At 36.2% G+C, this 16,950-nt stretch overlaps 1 protein-coding gene across 1 annotated transcript; it reads left to right on the top strand.

The window, feature by feature from the left end:
- The first annotated feature begins 409 nt into the window (after positions 1–409).
- On the top strand, positions 410–10,422 carry LOC148673579 (G protein-coupled receptor 54-like). Its single transcript, XM_088630212.1, has 6 exons — positions 410–909; positions 1,270–1,654; positions 2,307–2,431; positions 3,040–3,175; positions 3,568–3,806; positions 8,785–10,422. Exons 2-6 carry the CDS (start codon positions 1,357–1,359, stop codon positions 9,133–9,135), a joined length of 1,149 nt encoding a protein of 382 aa, XP_088486338.1. The 5' UTR covers positions 410–909; positions 1,270–1,356; the 3' UTR covers positions 9,136–10,422.
- Positions 10,423–16,950: the final 6,528 nt, after the last annotated feature.

Raw genomic sequence — 16,950 nt, 5'->3', positions numbered from 1 at the left:
AAGCCTTGGTGACATGTGACTCAAGAGGCTTATGGAATTCTAATGTTTTATATCTTAAAATGAAGGAGAGAAAAATCACTCCAAAAAACATCAATATTTATTAAAAAGACTGAATTCTGTCTTTTCATACTGTACTTTCACTTGTTTTTTCAGTTCCTTTTGAAACCCTTACCAGTCTTATTGTGTAGATGACACAGATTCCTCTTGCCTTAAAATCATGCTTATTGTATGTTCCATTCTTATAAAATTGGGGATCTAAAATAATTAACCAGCAAGAACATGGCCCCTCCAACTGCATCACTGTAAGATACACAGTAAATACATGCTTAAAATATTTTAAATTACACATTATGAATTAAATTAAGGTATTTATGAAGCACAGTAAATTAAATATTAAATATTAAAATGAAGGTCAGCCTTAATTTTTACCTTTAAAATGAAAGGTAATTGCACATTTTCATACCAGTGTGACACATTTTCATCCTGAAAATATGCCAGGAAGTTCAAGTGTTATTTCATTTCTGTCTCTTTAAGAGAGAGAGAGAGAAAGGGAGAGAAAAAGATCACCCCCGTATTTGTAATAGCTCTCACAGCCACAGATGCTCTCCCTATTTCCTACAAAACGCAGTGGACTGAGTTAATTTTCACATAATCTGTCCATAAGAGCTAAGAAGAGTGTTCCACACAAAGAGGATGCAGAATTGCTCTCAGTGGTGAGGTGGAATGCAAATTCACAATTCTTATTTTAAATTCAAGTTAGACTATAAACCACTGACCCTACAAAGTCTGCACTTACAATCCCTTTTGACAATTTTCATCATTGGATGGTTAAAGTCTCATGAAGGGAATCTTCTTGGCAAGGGATCAAGTACTCACTAATCTGAAGGCATTTGGTAAATCATACTGTAGGTAAGTTGAAAAGCTGTTGGAAATCTTTATGTATTATTGTAAGATGTACAAAGATGTAAAAAAAAAGTGTCAATTGTCTTTTTTCAAATATACTGTAAGACTGAATTCAGTCCTGAATGAAATTAAAAGTTTACGTTTTTTTGACACCTGAAAAATAACTGATTTTAAAATTGAAGCACAATTTCATGGGATATTTATCAGCATGTTTACTGGAACATCAATCAATCCATCATCCTTTACTGCTTCATCCTAGGATGTAAAACATTTCCATTTATTGAAGAATGCCACATACAGAAAAGCTGTAAACCCTATGTTATCATCATCAGATTATTTACTGCTGCCCTATGTTATCATACACAGGCAGGATCTGCGCTGAGATCTTCCTTCACAATTTCTGCAGAGGTTGACTCTTCATCCCACTGTTGTTAGGAGGACAAAATTAATGCTATGGTGGAAACAACTCCAACTGCAGTGAACTCAGCGAATAATTCTGGACTGTCCTTTTGTCACAATGGCTTGGATCTCAGCATACCCTCAGAAGGATCAGAGGCTGCTTTTTCTCTGGGCTCGGGGTGCAATGGGTCAATTGTCAAAGAGCAACAAAGCCCTCCACTACTGGTTGATGCCTGGCTCGTTCCTCTCTTTTTTGCCCTAATTATGTTGGTAGGGCTGATAGGAAACTCTTTAGTGATTTATGTGGTTACTAAGCACCGACAGATGAGGACTGTCACCAATTTTTACATAGGTAAGGCAGACTGTAATATTTCACAGTACTCTTTGTGGCAGTTATTAAGAATAATATGTTATAACTGTAAGTGAAGTGAATATTTTAAAAATCATATTTTAAGATGATTGTATTATTTAGGGATCCTTTGAACAGTTCTTATTTTTATCATCTTTATTTTACCTTATGAAAAGGAATGTAACCCCTTAAGCCAGTTTGTAAGGTTTTTCCATATATTGTAGTTTCTCTTCCTAACTAATAATAATAATAATAATAATAATAATAATAATAATAATAATAACTTAATTTTATATAGTACCTTTAAAGGTGGCTTCTCAAAGCGTTTTACTGAATGACAAGAACAACAACAACAACAACAACAACAATTAAAAATAAACAAAGATTTTGAAAACCTGACAGGAACCCACTGCAAGGACTCCAGGATAGGAGTCATGTGATCACTTGCACTAGACCTGGTCAGACAAAAATGTCTGCAATAATAGTAAGAAACAATGCCCTCTGATCTATGATTTAACTGCACATTTTTCATTTGCAAATTTAAAAATTATTAGCAATCAGACTGTGCTAAGTCATATGTTTATTAAATTTTGCTACAGTATATTCCAGTTGCAAACCTAAAAAAAGCACTCAGATATATTGTTCTTTTCTGCAGCAAATCTGGCAACAACAGATATCATATTTCTGGTTTGCTGTGTGCCTTTCACTGCTACTCTCTACCCACTGCCAAGCTGGGTGTTCGGAGACTTTATGTGCAGAATTGTGAACTATCTGCAACAGGTTAGTTCCTTTTCCATGGCTGCTCATTATTTACATTTATTGCCCTTTAAAAATTAGTTTTAGAGTTGAAATATAAAATAAAATGGGAAATTCTGAAGAGCGTGGTTATTATAAATTAACATTTTGAAATATCAATGGGAATATTTATTGTTCATAAAGAGGCTGTCAATAAAGGACTCATCCTAAATAAGGTCACAGAGTTGAAATTTGGTGGTTGCTCCACCTTACAGCTGCTGGGGTTAGAGCTCTTGGCTCCATTATGTGTTTCTAAATTCTGCATATCAGTGCAAGGCAGTATTGCTAGTCATAGCTCTCGAGGCACTGTAAGACATAACATTGAACTAATTTGACAGACTTTTAAGTTTAGTCGTAGAAATGACTACAATTGACTACTGACTACTACTGACATACTGGAATTAAGCAGCAGGGATTTAGCTAAGCCAAGTGCAGAATATAAAAGGAATATTCGAGGAGTTTGAGAATGTGAACATTTTTAACAAAACAAAATTGAGGTTGTGGGGTTTGGGTAGTCAATATATTTGGAAACAAAATGATTATTTTTAAGGTTTCGAGCTGTAGCCTAAATGTATTATTTTTCACCTTGACAGGTAACAGCCCAGGCAACATGCATCACCCTAAGTGCGATGAGTGTTGACCGCTGTTATGCCACGGTCTACCCACTGCAATCACTGCGCCACCGCACTCCCAGAGTAGCGATGGCCGTTAGTGTGAGCATCTGGCTAGGTACTGGCAGTACTGATTATTTTATTTTGAGAATCAGGTATGTTTAGGTATTTTGTTCTGCCACTCCACTGTACATGTACTGACAATGGACCAGATCTGTCATTATCTTGTAACAACAAAAATACGAGCCGTGCCTGCTTAGGTACAGTAGCTTCACAAAGTAACGTGACTTCAGTTAATACAGATGGTTATATTTCAATGTGTGGCTTGCATTTTTACTGTATTTAATCAAATTCTTGCACAGCAGCATCATTAACAATTGTCCCTTGAATTTTAGAATTCTTGAACATGCTTTTGCAAATATTCTTCATTTTCTTTCAGCCTAGAATATACTCAGTACTACTGTGGTCTTTGAGTTCAGTGTATTTTATAATTCATTTTTTTCCTTCTAGGTTCTTTTGTTCTGTCTGTGCCAGTGGCCATATACCAGAGGCTGGAGTCAGGATACTGGTATGGACCTCAGACGTACTGCACAGAATCTTTCCCTTCAGCATACCACCAGAAGGCTTTCATTCTCTATACCTTCCTGGCCGTTTACCTTCTACCCCTTATTACCATCTGTTTTTGCTATGCATTCATGCTGAAAAGAATGAGCAGGCCAGTTGTTGAACCAGTAGATAACAACTATCAGGTGAGATATTGAAGATTGCATTTTATACCTCTTTAGCTGTGTGTAGCTCTTAATAAGTGTCTAAAATAGAATGATGCCAATGCTTCATATTTTTTCTGTTTGATTAAAGGAGAACTGCAGTCCCAATTTCTCAGACCGGTTTTTAAATCTCATTAACAAAATGAATTAATTGCCAGTATCACGAAATCCTGAACTTTGTGAAAGTACTGAGTACTCACCATGTCGTCGCAAAGGGTGAGACTGCGAGTTTGCAGAAATTGTGACTTAAACCAGCCCTTCCTGCTCACTAATCACCGTAATGACTAATCTACTGCGATGCACGAGCGAATAAGCACAGGTTGTACAGCAGACAAAAATGTTCCAACATGATTTGTATGCAGAGTTATCAACTAGTATTTGATGTCTCAAAGTCCAGAGCAATATTTCTATTGGGCTAAAAGAGATATATTCACAAGCCTACTAGTGTACAATGTAGGGCCAGTACACATCACCAGGTATCTAAACATTTAGTCTATTTTTTATGTAAATTGGAAGTTTAACTTGTTCCTTTGTACATTTTATTTTCATTGTGGTGTGAAATGCACTCATCAATGGCAATGCTTTCTAACCCTGAAATATAAAAATAGCATTGCTGTTCTCCGTAAAACGCATCTACAGTATATCGTGCAATTGACAGATTTATTCACACACACATTAAAAAATCTCCAGAAAAACATACATATTATTATTAGAACAAAATATCACAATGAAATAAGCATTAAGCAGTTCTAAAATTGTTCAAGCACCTTGAAGGATGCAGTGAATACTGTGTTTTGAACACATTTCTTTATGGGAAGGAAGATTTTTACAAGTGGGTGACACAGAGCTGCAGTAGTTAGCATTGCCACCTCCAGCACTGTAATGGGTTTCTGCACTGGGGCGCTGTGTTCAATTCCTGGGGTGCTATCTGTGTGAGTTTGTATGTTTTCTCCCTGTACAACCTCGGCTGTTCTCAAGTGGAGATCTATAGAGACTTAACACTCCTGGCCAGACCATTATACATGGATTAACCCAAAGAGTGTTTTGCAGTACAAAACAATTACTTTTTATGCTGGGAATAAAAATCATATATATATCATATAACAGTCTTCTATATTACAATGCTTTTTAATAGAGGAAAGAACACTATTCCAGAAATAATCTAAAAGAAACCTGATTATTTTAATGGCTCAAAGAATGGCTCGGAGAAAGGTTTTGTAACATATTCTGTAACAACATATGTTTTGCAACATTCTAAAGAATAAACAAGAGGAGAGATAAAATACATGGTTAAAATACCCAAAGGATGTCCTTTCATACAGTAAATGTGAGTTCTGAGATTATTGTTAAATTAATTAGGAGTCACACTGTAAGTGATATTGAATTTGTAAATCATGATAAAGAAAGAAACCTTAAGGTAAGAAACCAGAAAGAAGAATCCAGATTTTATGAAACATAGAATTATTGTCAAAATACATTTCTTGTAAGCCTGCAGATTTAAATGGGATTTACTTTTCTTTCAACACCTTGGATGACTGGGCAGATTGTGTAACTAACTTATCAAACCTTGAATAGCTGAACACATTCTATACTTAAAACCCTGTTGCTGTGATACCCTGAAAGAGCTTCTGTTACAGAGAGGAAATTTGTATTTTTAAAGATTTCCTTTACACAGCTGTTACAGTAAGGTGATGGCATGAATCTGACCCCTCAAACAGATTGTCTTAGTTCTGACATTTCAAGAACTCCTCTGGGAATTTTGCCATCTTCTACTTTGCATTTAGTGCTATAAAGGCATGACCAGACTCACTAATTAAAAATATAAATACAATTAAATAGAAGGACGGTCAACCCCTAGTTATCCCTACTTCTGCTCACATAAGTATGTATATTCTTGAACATCTGTCTGTGCTTGATCACCTCACTTTACCTCATCTCCCTCTTTGTAGCAGCTACTGTACTTGGCTTGTCTCAAATTTAAGGGGGGGAGGGATTCTGATAGCAATGCCCTTATGTTCCGGTACTGTAGTTGTTTTCCTCAGCCAGGTACTGTACTGTAGGAAAAACCGTCATGAGTGACTCATAAGGAGTCAGACTCTTTGCCATAGTCTGTGAGAATGAGTCAGGACAGACTGCCAGGGCATTCATCTCAAGGTGAAAGAAATTCATTTTCCTTCATGCAGTAGACTATTAACCATATACATGGATTGTATTTGCTTTCACTAGAGCAAATTCATTGTTATTAATTCGTTTTAATATTAATAGATCATTGACACTGTACTGTATATTGTACTGAGCTTTATGAGCTGATAACATACTGGCAAATCTATAAAATAATATCTTGATTAAATCATATGCACCTTGTTTAACTGCATTAAGAAAGGTTACAATGGAGGCTTTTTGGCTTACGTGTATCTAGCTCATTTAGTGGTTAATAGTTAATTGCTCCTAGGAGGATCAAGCTGTTTTTTTAAGAAACCAACTCCAATAACATCCTTGGGATGCTTGTTCCATACTCCATACATAGTTAAAGAAGTGACTCTTGTTCTTGATGTTTTTTTCAGGACAGATTAAAAAACAGCATTATCTTTTAGTGTATGCACGCTTGTGATGTTGCGCCACTCCTATGCGCGTTTTCGTTCAAGTCTGCAAGGGCTAAGGGTGTCCCATTTCAAATTTGTGTCAATAGGGGGCTCACGAGCGCCCCCAATGCGCAATCCTCTGAAGTCTGCATCGGAGCGGACTCCGCTGAAGGGAATCACCCCCAAACTATTTGCGGACTGGTGACGTTTCAAGCTGTAGCGGTAGCCTATCCAAGCGGAGAGAAGTTACCTTGGAGAATAACTTTTTCAAGCATTAGTATAACAGACATTTTTTACATTTTAAAAACTCATAATAATTTATGTAAAAACAAAATGTCATTAGACTACTTTAGATTAATAATGTATGTATTTTAGGTACGACGTTTTGACATAAAGCCTGCATTTCGTCCCCCTATTTCGACTGATGAATATCCGTTTACCTGCTATGTGCTTTATACACGGAATGTTTAATAGTACACGCATTTAATAGTAAAAAGCTTTAAGGTATTGCAAGGTTTAACTTACTTAGTTTACTTTGAATGAACGTGTTATGTTCCCCATGCTGTCATTTTCTTTTACAGGGACAGACGAGATTAAATGCATTTAGTAGTACACAGCTTTAAGGAACCTTGGCAAAACCACCCTGTTTATTCAGTTTGCCCATTTTGAGTCGAGCCTGCTCAACATGAATGAATCATAACTTTTGTGCAGGTATAGACGAGACATTCAATGTAATTAAACTGCGAGAGGAGAACGAAACATTCCTTTAAAAAAATAAATGAATGCTTACATGCACTTAACCACTGGAAAAGAAGCATCAACACTAGGAGGCACTTTGACCCTGAGTTCTCAAAGACAGTTTTCCGAACTCATACATCAGAAAGACCACCGAAACCAAAATTATTCTGCAGCTAGGATCACACATTCTCCCTTCTCTTAACGACAGACTACTGTTCTTTTAGCCTCTCTTTCTGTCCCCTGCTCCCGCCTCTCACTCCTCCTCCCTCCCAACCTTTGTTCTCCCGCTACTTTACCTTTGCCTACTGCCCTGTCTCTCTCACACCTGAAGAAGGCTCCACGGCCGAAACGTTGTGTTCTCTTTCTTCTTTTTTCAGCATGGAATAAACCTATTACTTGTTCCTTTGACCCTGAGCCGTGTAACAAACGAATGACATCACGCGAGAGTGTCCCATTGCGCACTCGAATACTCGCGCACTGGAAGTTCGCACTTGCTCTACGTCACAGACATGCGGTCTTGGAGGAAGGGCGCGCAACAGAAAAATTCATTGTAGTGGCTCTTCACTCACATTTGAAAACGTGCCGATTAAAAAATATGCTGAAAAGAGAAGATGGAAAACACAGCATTTCGGCTGTGAAGCCTTCTTCAGGCTTTCTGTCTTCTTTTTTCAGCATGGAATAAACCTATTACTTGTTCCTTTGCAGACTACGCATGGTGACGCAGCTACCCAACTGAACTGACTAAAAAGTATGTTGTGTTGCACGTTAGGGGGCCTAGTTCTCCTATGTCCGGCCCTGCTTTAACCTTAGTTAAATTCCCTTAAACTAGCTTTATATATTTTTGTGTTTACAGATTTGTCAATATATTTATTCATTGTCAATCAGTTTTGTTTATATTGACACATGATCAAACCTGCTCCAATAATAACAATAATCTTTTTTAAGTGCGTACTGTACTTTGGACATTGCTATCTCTCCCCTATATTAGGCTGCTATTGCTTTCTTGCATTGAGTTACTGAGTTTGTGCTCAGGAATGTTTTAAAATGAATATACATCAACTTGCTTTGATTGGAAGGACATTTTGTTTTATTTAGACCACTACAAGCAATCAGAATGTAAATGTTTAATCAGTTAATTAAGGAATGGTTCCTAATTTTTGTGTCCATGAATGTAACTGAACAAATGTTATTCAGCCTTTACAGAATGTTCATGGAATCCTAAGCAATTCTTCCATTCCAAACAATTACCTTGAACATACACATTGCCTTATAAAAAGTAATGTGACTTTTACATATGGAGATTCCAGAAAAATCAAACATCACTACCTTGTGCACTGTGCACTGAAATTCTGACATACATACAGAGTATGTGGAATTGAACTTTTTTTTCTAGCATACATAATATCAGCATATACAGTACAAGATAATACTCAACACTTTTTGAAACAGGTTAAAAGTGGCCATTGTTTAATGATAATTGACATAATCCGCCTTACTTAAAATATGCAAATTCTAATATCATCAACAGGAGTAATGGTCAAAGGAATGGAATAACTGATTATTGATCAAACCAGATCAGACTGTAGTTTTAAAAGTGAAACCTCTGAGAATACTAATATATCGTGTGTCTTGTTCTCAAGGTCCAGCTTTTGGCAGAGAGGTCGGAAGCCATGCGCACAAAGATTTCCAAGATGGTGGTTGTGATCGTCGTGCTCTTTACTATCTGCTGGGGCCCCATTCAGTTCTTCATCCTCTTACAGGCCTTCTACTCCAACTTTCGAAGGAGCTACGCGACATACAAGATCAAAATATGGGCTCACTGCATGTCGTACTCCAACTCATCTGTCAATCCGATTGTTTATGCTTTCATGGGGGCCAACTTCAGAAAGTCCTTTAAAAAGGCCTTTCCTTTCATCTTCAAACAGCGCGTCGGCACCACTGGAGTTGCAGCTGTGAACACTGAAATGCAATTCGTTTCATCGGGAACATAAATATGACAAAATGTTATGAGCTTTTTAAAAATTTGATGACAGACAAGATAACAAAAGATCGAAATTTTAACACTCAATAATGTGTATTTTTGTCACTTGTGTCAGCCAGCTTGGACAAAACAGATAATGTTACGTTGCAAAATTATGCAACTCTCTTTCATCTTTACCTGTGTTGAAAAAAAAAAGATCATGCTCTTATCTATTATTTCCACAAGATTAAATTCTGTTGGATTCTGAATTATTTGTATCTTTTTGCCCCTTAACAAGACCAGAATTAGAACTATCATTTTATTTTTGTTTCTTGACTGAAATTACCTGAACTGTTTCATAGTGTTGTGAGAAGAGTGTCATTTAGTTGTCCAAAAATCAGGAGAAAAAAGTTTAATGAGAGGGGGAAACAATTTAAGTGCTCTACAAAATTAAATCACTTAGAAAAACTTTACAACAGCAAACTTTAAATGCAGCAGCAAAATACAGGGTTGTTGTTTTTTTTTGGCCACAACACTGGATCAGAGATTTAGATTAATTTTCACAGTTTAAAACAAAACTACAGCTTTAGGTCATATTTCAACATGAGCATGAGGTGCTAATCTGTCCTGGCATTGGGTGTCCTTCTAGAGGCGTGTACAGAGAGTAGTTGCACTCTCCAAGCCACTGACCATGAGAACTTCTTTAAACAGCAGAATAGTATTCGTGCAAAACTGGATCAATGTGAGGTGACGGAGGCAGACTTCTTACTGATCAGATATTTGAAACTGGTTGGACTAGAAAATGACTCCCCTGCTACTGAAAACAGAGCTGTTGGGCTTCTAATGTCCACACCATACAAAGAACTCCTCTCCAATATCTCTTTAAAACAATGGCACTTCTCAAGGTGCTTCGCCCTGTACTATACTGTGCTGAAAGTTCCTTTGCTCATTTAAAAAAAGCTTTATCATGTTGATATGTGCCTTTTTTGTAATTGTGTTCAGAGGTCTTTGATAGCATTTGTGTTTTTTCTTTCTAAATATATTTTAAAAAGAATCTTTAAAAAAGCATTCAAATTGCAAATGACATTAATTAACAGACTTGAAGGAATTTTGGAACTGAAATACAGAATCCAATTCTCACTACTTTGTTTATGAAATGTGTATTGCTAAATATGGTTTGTGACTATTACCATGTTAGTGAATTTTGGTTGTCAGTTAAGTGCCAGGATGCTATTTTAAATGCAGCAGCAAAATATGGTCTGTGAGTTATGTTCTTTAAAATAAAAAAAATGCACTCAGATTAATGTGTATGTGAAAAGTTCTTATGTAAAGATAATTAAGATGCAGCATATATTTCATTAAGAAGAGCACTACATTAGACAAATAGCTTTTTAGAGCTGTTTTTATCAACATAAGTAAACTGCTGAAATTTTATGGCCTCTGAAGACGGAGCTGTTAAACCATTTAGTTTCAATGTTTAATCAGTGTATGTCAATTTATTTATTCCAGAAATGGAAGGAAACAACAGTTGTAATTGCGCTTAAACAATGAATCCCAGAACCCAGGACCAAGGGGAATACTAATCCTTCTATTTCCTCTCAGGTCTCTAACATCACGTCAGTCCCACCTCTCTGTGCTGTATGTCCCTCTTCCTTTCAAGCAGGGATCCAATCATCCATTTGTCTGCCTAGTCACCACATTTTAACCCGAAACCATGGTAATTCAGTGCTCTGACATTGAGCTACTCAAAGTATTGTAATTCCCTGCCTGCTTCAGGAATCTGATTCTCCAAATCATTGTTTTCCTACCTTAGCGTTGTTGAGATCGCTCTGCAAAAAGCCAGGTTTGTACAATTTTGAGTCAATACTTTTTGAGAGCACCTTTGATAGAAATTACAGCTCCAAATTGTTTGGATAAGCCTCTACCACCACCACATATCTTTCCTGGTCCTGATCTTTCCTTTCCCAGTATGGAGCAATTTGTGCCCAATCACCTTTGCAGTCTTAGTTTTTCATATCACTTTTAAGCACATTGTCTGTATTTTTCTCCTTTTTATTTTGAATTCCCTGAAACACCAGTTTTCTTCTCCTACTCTGACACTGAGGATTTCATAGTGTATCTTGAGTGTAGCATTCTCTTGGGTAGACTTATTTTGTAATTACTATACAGTATCTTTTAGCTCAAAAGTGGAAAATTCAGGCTATGAAACAGACACATGATCTAATTAAACCCTTGTAAAGTAAATGGAAATGATCTGCATTGGCAAGTTGCATCTGCAACCACACATCTATTGCTTTGTGCTCTGCAATATTTAATTCAAAAAGATTTAGATACATGTAAGATGGGGCAAACACATCTACATACAGTAAAAAGTAGATGAGTGTAGAACATTCAGGATCATTGCACATGAAAGTAAGGTACATTCTTTGTAGTCATTTCTTGCAGTCTAATGTGGCACAGGTATTGGGGCAGTTCTGTCAATAGACTTGACCCAGGAAGCAACAGCACTTGTCTCAGGCCACACATAGGAACATCATACAAACAAAAGGGAAGAGGCTAGATCATACTGTCTCCCAGAGCATGACCTTCTTTTCCAAGACGTGACCAGAGAAGCCACTCCACAATTAAAAGGGACACATTCTGAACAACTATATCACAAGCTAAGGTTGCTGCTGAAAGTGGTGTTAGTGGGACCACTAGGGGGCACTCACCCTGTGGTCTGTGTGGGTCTTAATGCTCTATTATAGCTATGGGGACACTATACTGCAATAAAAGACACCATGCTTCAGATGAGATATAAAACTGAGGTTCTGACTCTCAGGGGTCATTGAAAATCCCAGGCTGTTTCTTAAAAAGAGTAAGGGTGTTACACTGGTGTCCTGGCCAAATTTCCCCCTGACCTTTACCAATCTTTTCCTCCTAATAATCCCCATCTATGAATTGGCGTCATCACTCTGTTCTCCTCCACTGATACCTAATTTGTGGTGAGCATACAGGTGAACTTTTTGGCTGTCTTTGGTGGTGGTGGAGGGAAGTCCCCATTATCTGTTAAGCACTTTGAGTGGAGTGTCCAGAAAAGCACTTTATAAGCATAAGAATTATTATGATTATTATAACCAAAAACAAATATCTGCCTTTGCTTCAAAGATGAACAAAAAAGCGTTGATACTTGCTTTGCTATACACAAACAGCTGGTTAGGTCAGCATCAGAAGATGCCCAAAGAATGCAATTGCACCCAGGCACAGGCTTTGTGTGTACTCAGGAGAACCCTTTTTTATTTTCAGCCATTCTTTTATATTTTTATTTTAGGCAGTTATTACAGAACTATATTTTATATTTACATGTAATAAACAGACATAAAATCTATATGAATTACTGGACATATAAAAAACAAAAAAGACAAACACATATGAATTTCAAGACTAACCAAGTTCACAATAAAAATAAAATTACTGTGGGACTCACAATGCTCTGATGCTACAGTAGGTCAATATTGAGAATTATTGCTAAGACATTCTGACACAACGCGCCATTTACCAAGGGACATATGTTTAAAAAATTTTTCACAGTGAACAACCAACTAATATAATTATTTTGGGCTGTAAATGTTGAACAAAAGTAATTAAAAACAATTTATTAACATCAATCCATCATGAAAATCCCACCATGTCCTCACCCTCAGCCCCCTTTATCATTATCACAACTTTGTCCAGAAAATAAGACATCATCCACCAAGGGTAAAGCAGGACAGTAAATGGTTGTGAATTGAAAACTGAGGTTGAGAAAAACATAATGAAGCTATTGGTGAAAAATGTAAAATATGTTAAGAGGGTGGATGGCAAATGGTTTGAACAAGCACAGAAATGCATTATTAATGCATTAGCAATGGATGAAAGCGCCAAGGATACTGATGTTGGGCATCTGCCAGCCTCTGCACACGAATCATCAAATGTCAACCAGGAAAGATACTGTACTGTACAAATACTCGATTTGAAAAGTATAGCAACATATTCAAGGTATCGGGTCATGTTGTGATCTTAGGCCTCAACCTATCAACCTAGTCAACCTAATCCGGCATCTTCTTCCAATTATTATGATCCAGTTTTGTGGCCTGAAGTCTGTACCACAGATCTTAGAAATGAAATTGTGAAGGAAAAACTACCCCAGCTTAAGGAAAGTGATGTCCCAAAGTCATCACTTCACATCTTCTAATTACAGTACCTATCACATGTTGTTGGTGTTGTTTCAGTACAAAGTGTGCCAGTCACATTCATACCTGGGCATTAGCCCAGAAACATTCTAGAAGTATGAGCAGTGGCCCTAGGGCATTGTCACTTTTACCCCATGTTAAACAAGAAACAGATTTTCACTTGGATGTACAGTACAACATTGAAAAACACTGTAGAAACTCCAAGTCTGGACCCTGAAAGCCATATTTTATCAAGAGTTAATTAGGATTACATTTACGCAGTGATTTACTACAGATTTACTACGCAGTGCCTTCTTGTATCCTTATAATATCTTGTATACTCTATACTCTATACAGGCCTTTGTAATAAGATTATTATTCCTTTTACTTTTATGTTTAAGATGTATCATTATTTCATCTACTATGCCTTTCAAATCCATGTTTATTGTGGTTGAAATTAATGTATTTTTATATTCAGACCTGTTGTAATGCACCAAGGTGAGTTATGGCAAGAGTGGATTTTGCCTTTGCCATTAATTCTTTGCTGTATTACAGAACACACATAACAAAAGCAAAAGATCTTTTATTTTTTTTTAAACTAAAAAGGTCACAAAATCTATGCCTCTCGGCGCCCCTGACATTTTGCTTCCAGGACCACAGTGGGAGATTAATCTTTTATTCCTGGAGTATCCTCCCACATGTTTCTATTTAACCCAACTAATACTATGCAAATGAAAGAATCAGGCTCAATTCATATTCTTCTGGTCTGTTTTGTGTTATTGTTACATCATTCTCAGTGTACATGTACATATGGCAATAAACTCATCCTCAACACCCTCTTATATTATTATTATCTTTACCACTTGTAAACGTAGCTTCTTAAAGCAGTTCAGTTTAAGAAAAACAAAACAATGATAGGCATTAGCACAATTAAAAAAAGGTTTCAATGTAGTAGAAAATGGAAAATGGCAGGCACAGATATAAATCAAGTAAAAGTCTTTCTGAAGAAGAAGGTTTTGAGTCTGGATTTGAAACCAATCAGGGAAGGTGACTCACAGATATCCTTGGGGATAGAATTCCAAAGCTTTGGGGCATAGCAAGAGAAGGCCATATTACCCATAGAACGTAGACAGGTGTGAGGGACAGAGAGGAGACCAGAGTCAGAAGAATGAAGGCTGAGAGGAGGGGAGTAGGACAATAGTAAATCAGACAGGTATTGAGGTGCCAAGCCATGTAGAGTCTTTTGCAGTAGGTGAACATGGAAATTTTGATGTCGACACGAATCTTGATAGAATCCATGACAGGAGTAATGTGATGATTTGTACATGACCCAGTCAGGATTCTGGCTATATCGGACATACTGAAGTTTGTTCAGTGTGGATTTAGGTACAGTATACCTGCAAGTAGGACATTGCAGTAATCAATTCTAAAGAAGATGAAAGTGTTGACCAGCAACAGTGAGAGACAACATGGTAGGTGCCAAGAAGCATGACTTCAGTCTTGCTGCAGTTTAAATTAAGGAATGGTTTTCATGCAGGTTTTTATGGCAGAAATACAATTATAGAGCGCGGAAACAGCCACTTCACTGTCAGGTTTAGTAATGGGTGTAGTTTTGAGTATCATAAGCATACTGTAGAAATGATAATTCAGACCATGTGATCTTAATAGCAGAAGCACAAAACTAACTTAGTAAGACATTAGCATCAAGTTGAGAGAAACTAGAAAGAAGGGAGCCAGCAAGACCAGGCATGCAGGGAGGTGGTTCAGTAATAACATTCATTGTGGAGCAAATGTGATGCTAAGTGTTGCCAATCAATTATGTCATAATGTCATTTTATGGCATATACATTTTTCTTCAAAATAATACATTCTCTTTGCAGAAGTCTAAATCTAGACCAGATAGGAAATTATTATATTATTTGGGTTTGTGTGAGTGAAAGATAATTAAATTATTGTTTGAATCGACAGTGAAACATGAATAATAGCAAACAAACAAGCACTTGTTTTCAAAACAGGGAATGGTTGGATAAAATCCTTGGATCAATTAATTAGTGAAAATCCTCATTTACAATATTGGCTGATGGTACTCCTCATTTGTAACTGTTTTTACGTATTATGTCAACATGAAGTACAGGCATATAACATTTATTAGTTTAAAAGCCTTTTGCTCCAGTAACAGATGCAATTGCCTGGCTACATTCTACATCTAATGAAATAGATTCCTGATATGTTCAGGAGAGGATGTTTCACAAAAAAGTTAAAAAAACACTATGTTACATAACTTATTAAACAATATCACAGAAAAAATAGTGGATCTTGTTCCAATCTGCAGTTCATTTTCCTGCTTATTGCTTATCATTTTTCAACCAATATTTTGATTGTAAGGATATCAAGGTGCATAGAAACTATTAGAGCAGAGCCCAAATAAATATCTTAACCATCATGTTATTCCTATTTGAATACAATAAAAGTACAATAAAATTGAATGCTCTACATATTCATGAATCAATTGAATAAACACTCTCAAATATAGTTAATTATTTAAAGCCGATGTAACTAAATTGTGTAATTTAAAATCCAAAGAAGTCTCCTTTTTCAGTAATATTTAAATTCTCGATCACATTTTGGTAGCACTGAACTATATGTTTTAAACCAGCTGGAAAATGTTTAGCAGGTTGACAATACATAATCAGTGTACACTATTACTACGGTTTTACTCTTTTCCCTTACCTCAGTTACCCTTTTTAAATGCAAAACAATTTTCTGCAGTGCTTATTCTTAGTGATCCAGTAGTCATTCCAGCATTCACTTCAATACAATGTTATCTGATTACACAATGAAATACCTAGGAGGAGCAATAAGTAAAAAATAATTTTCATCATGCAATTACATTGTTTACAATACAATTACATTGCATACATCCATTACACTGATAATTGCAATATACTAAATTATCACCTATTCTAAATAACATGTGGCAAAAAAACACATGTGGAGATTTGGAGATTCTTGAAATATGCATCCCACCTCTGGGTTAGGTGTCAAGCCAGTGTTGTGTTTTGTGTTGTTCCTTTTTTTCTTTCTACTGCTCAGCTTGAAACTAACCTCTAGTTGTTCCTTTTGCAGACATTACATAATCTGTAGAAGCATTATTGGTAGGATCAGAACATTCAGAATTTTCTTTTTATTTGTTCTTAGCAAGAATGTTCAATCATTTCATCACTGTAACATTTCTGTTCTGATATACAGTACTTCTCTCATGAATACAGTAGCTTCTCATTATAAATCCTCTTCCATAATATTTAAAATGGACTAATTGGAATAAATCACTCAGTTAAGCTCTGATCGTTTCGATATAGCTCTTTAGTCACCCATTCCTTATTGTTCTCTATGTTTATGTCAAAAATTATTTGATAAAAAGTTTTTTGTCTACAACAAAATTAACTAGTTTTGAAAAGAATGTTTAGCAACTAAGCCTAATACACCCAACAGATCAAGTATCAAATTCTATAGTTGAAATTTATAATTGTTTTAAAGCTGTTATAAATCAGTCTTTTCTGCAGTACAGTACTGATATTTCTTGAAAGACTGTAATGCTTAAATCTTTGCCAAGGAATATAATTAGAAACTCCTAAAGCATATTTAAAGCATAGGAC

This window comes from Lepisosteus platostomus, chromosome 4 (assembly GCF_059453375.1).
Source record: "Lepisosteus platostomus isolate fLepPlt1 chromosome 4, fLepPlt1.hap1, whole genome shotgun sequence".
NCBI classification, from domain to species: domain Eukaryota; kingdom Metazoa; phylum Chordata; class Actinopteri; order Semionotiformes; family Lepisosteidae; genus Lepisosteus; species Lepisosteus platostomus.
This window is presented reverse-complemented; position numbering and strand designations above follow the sequence as displayed.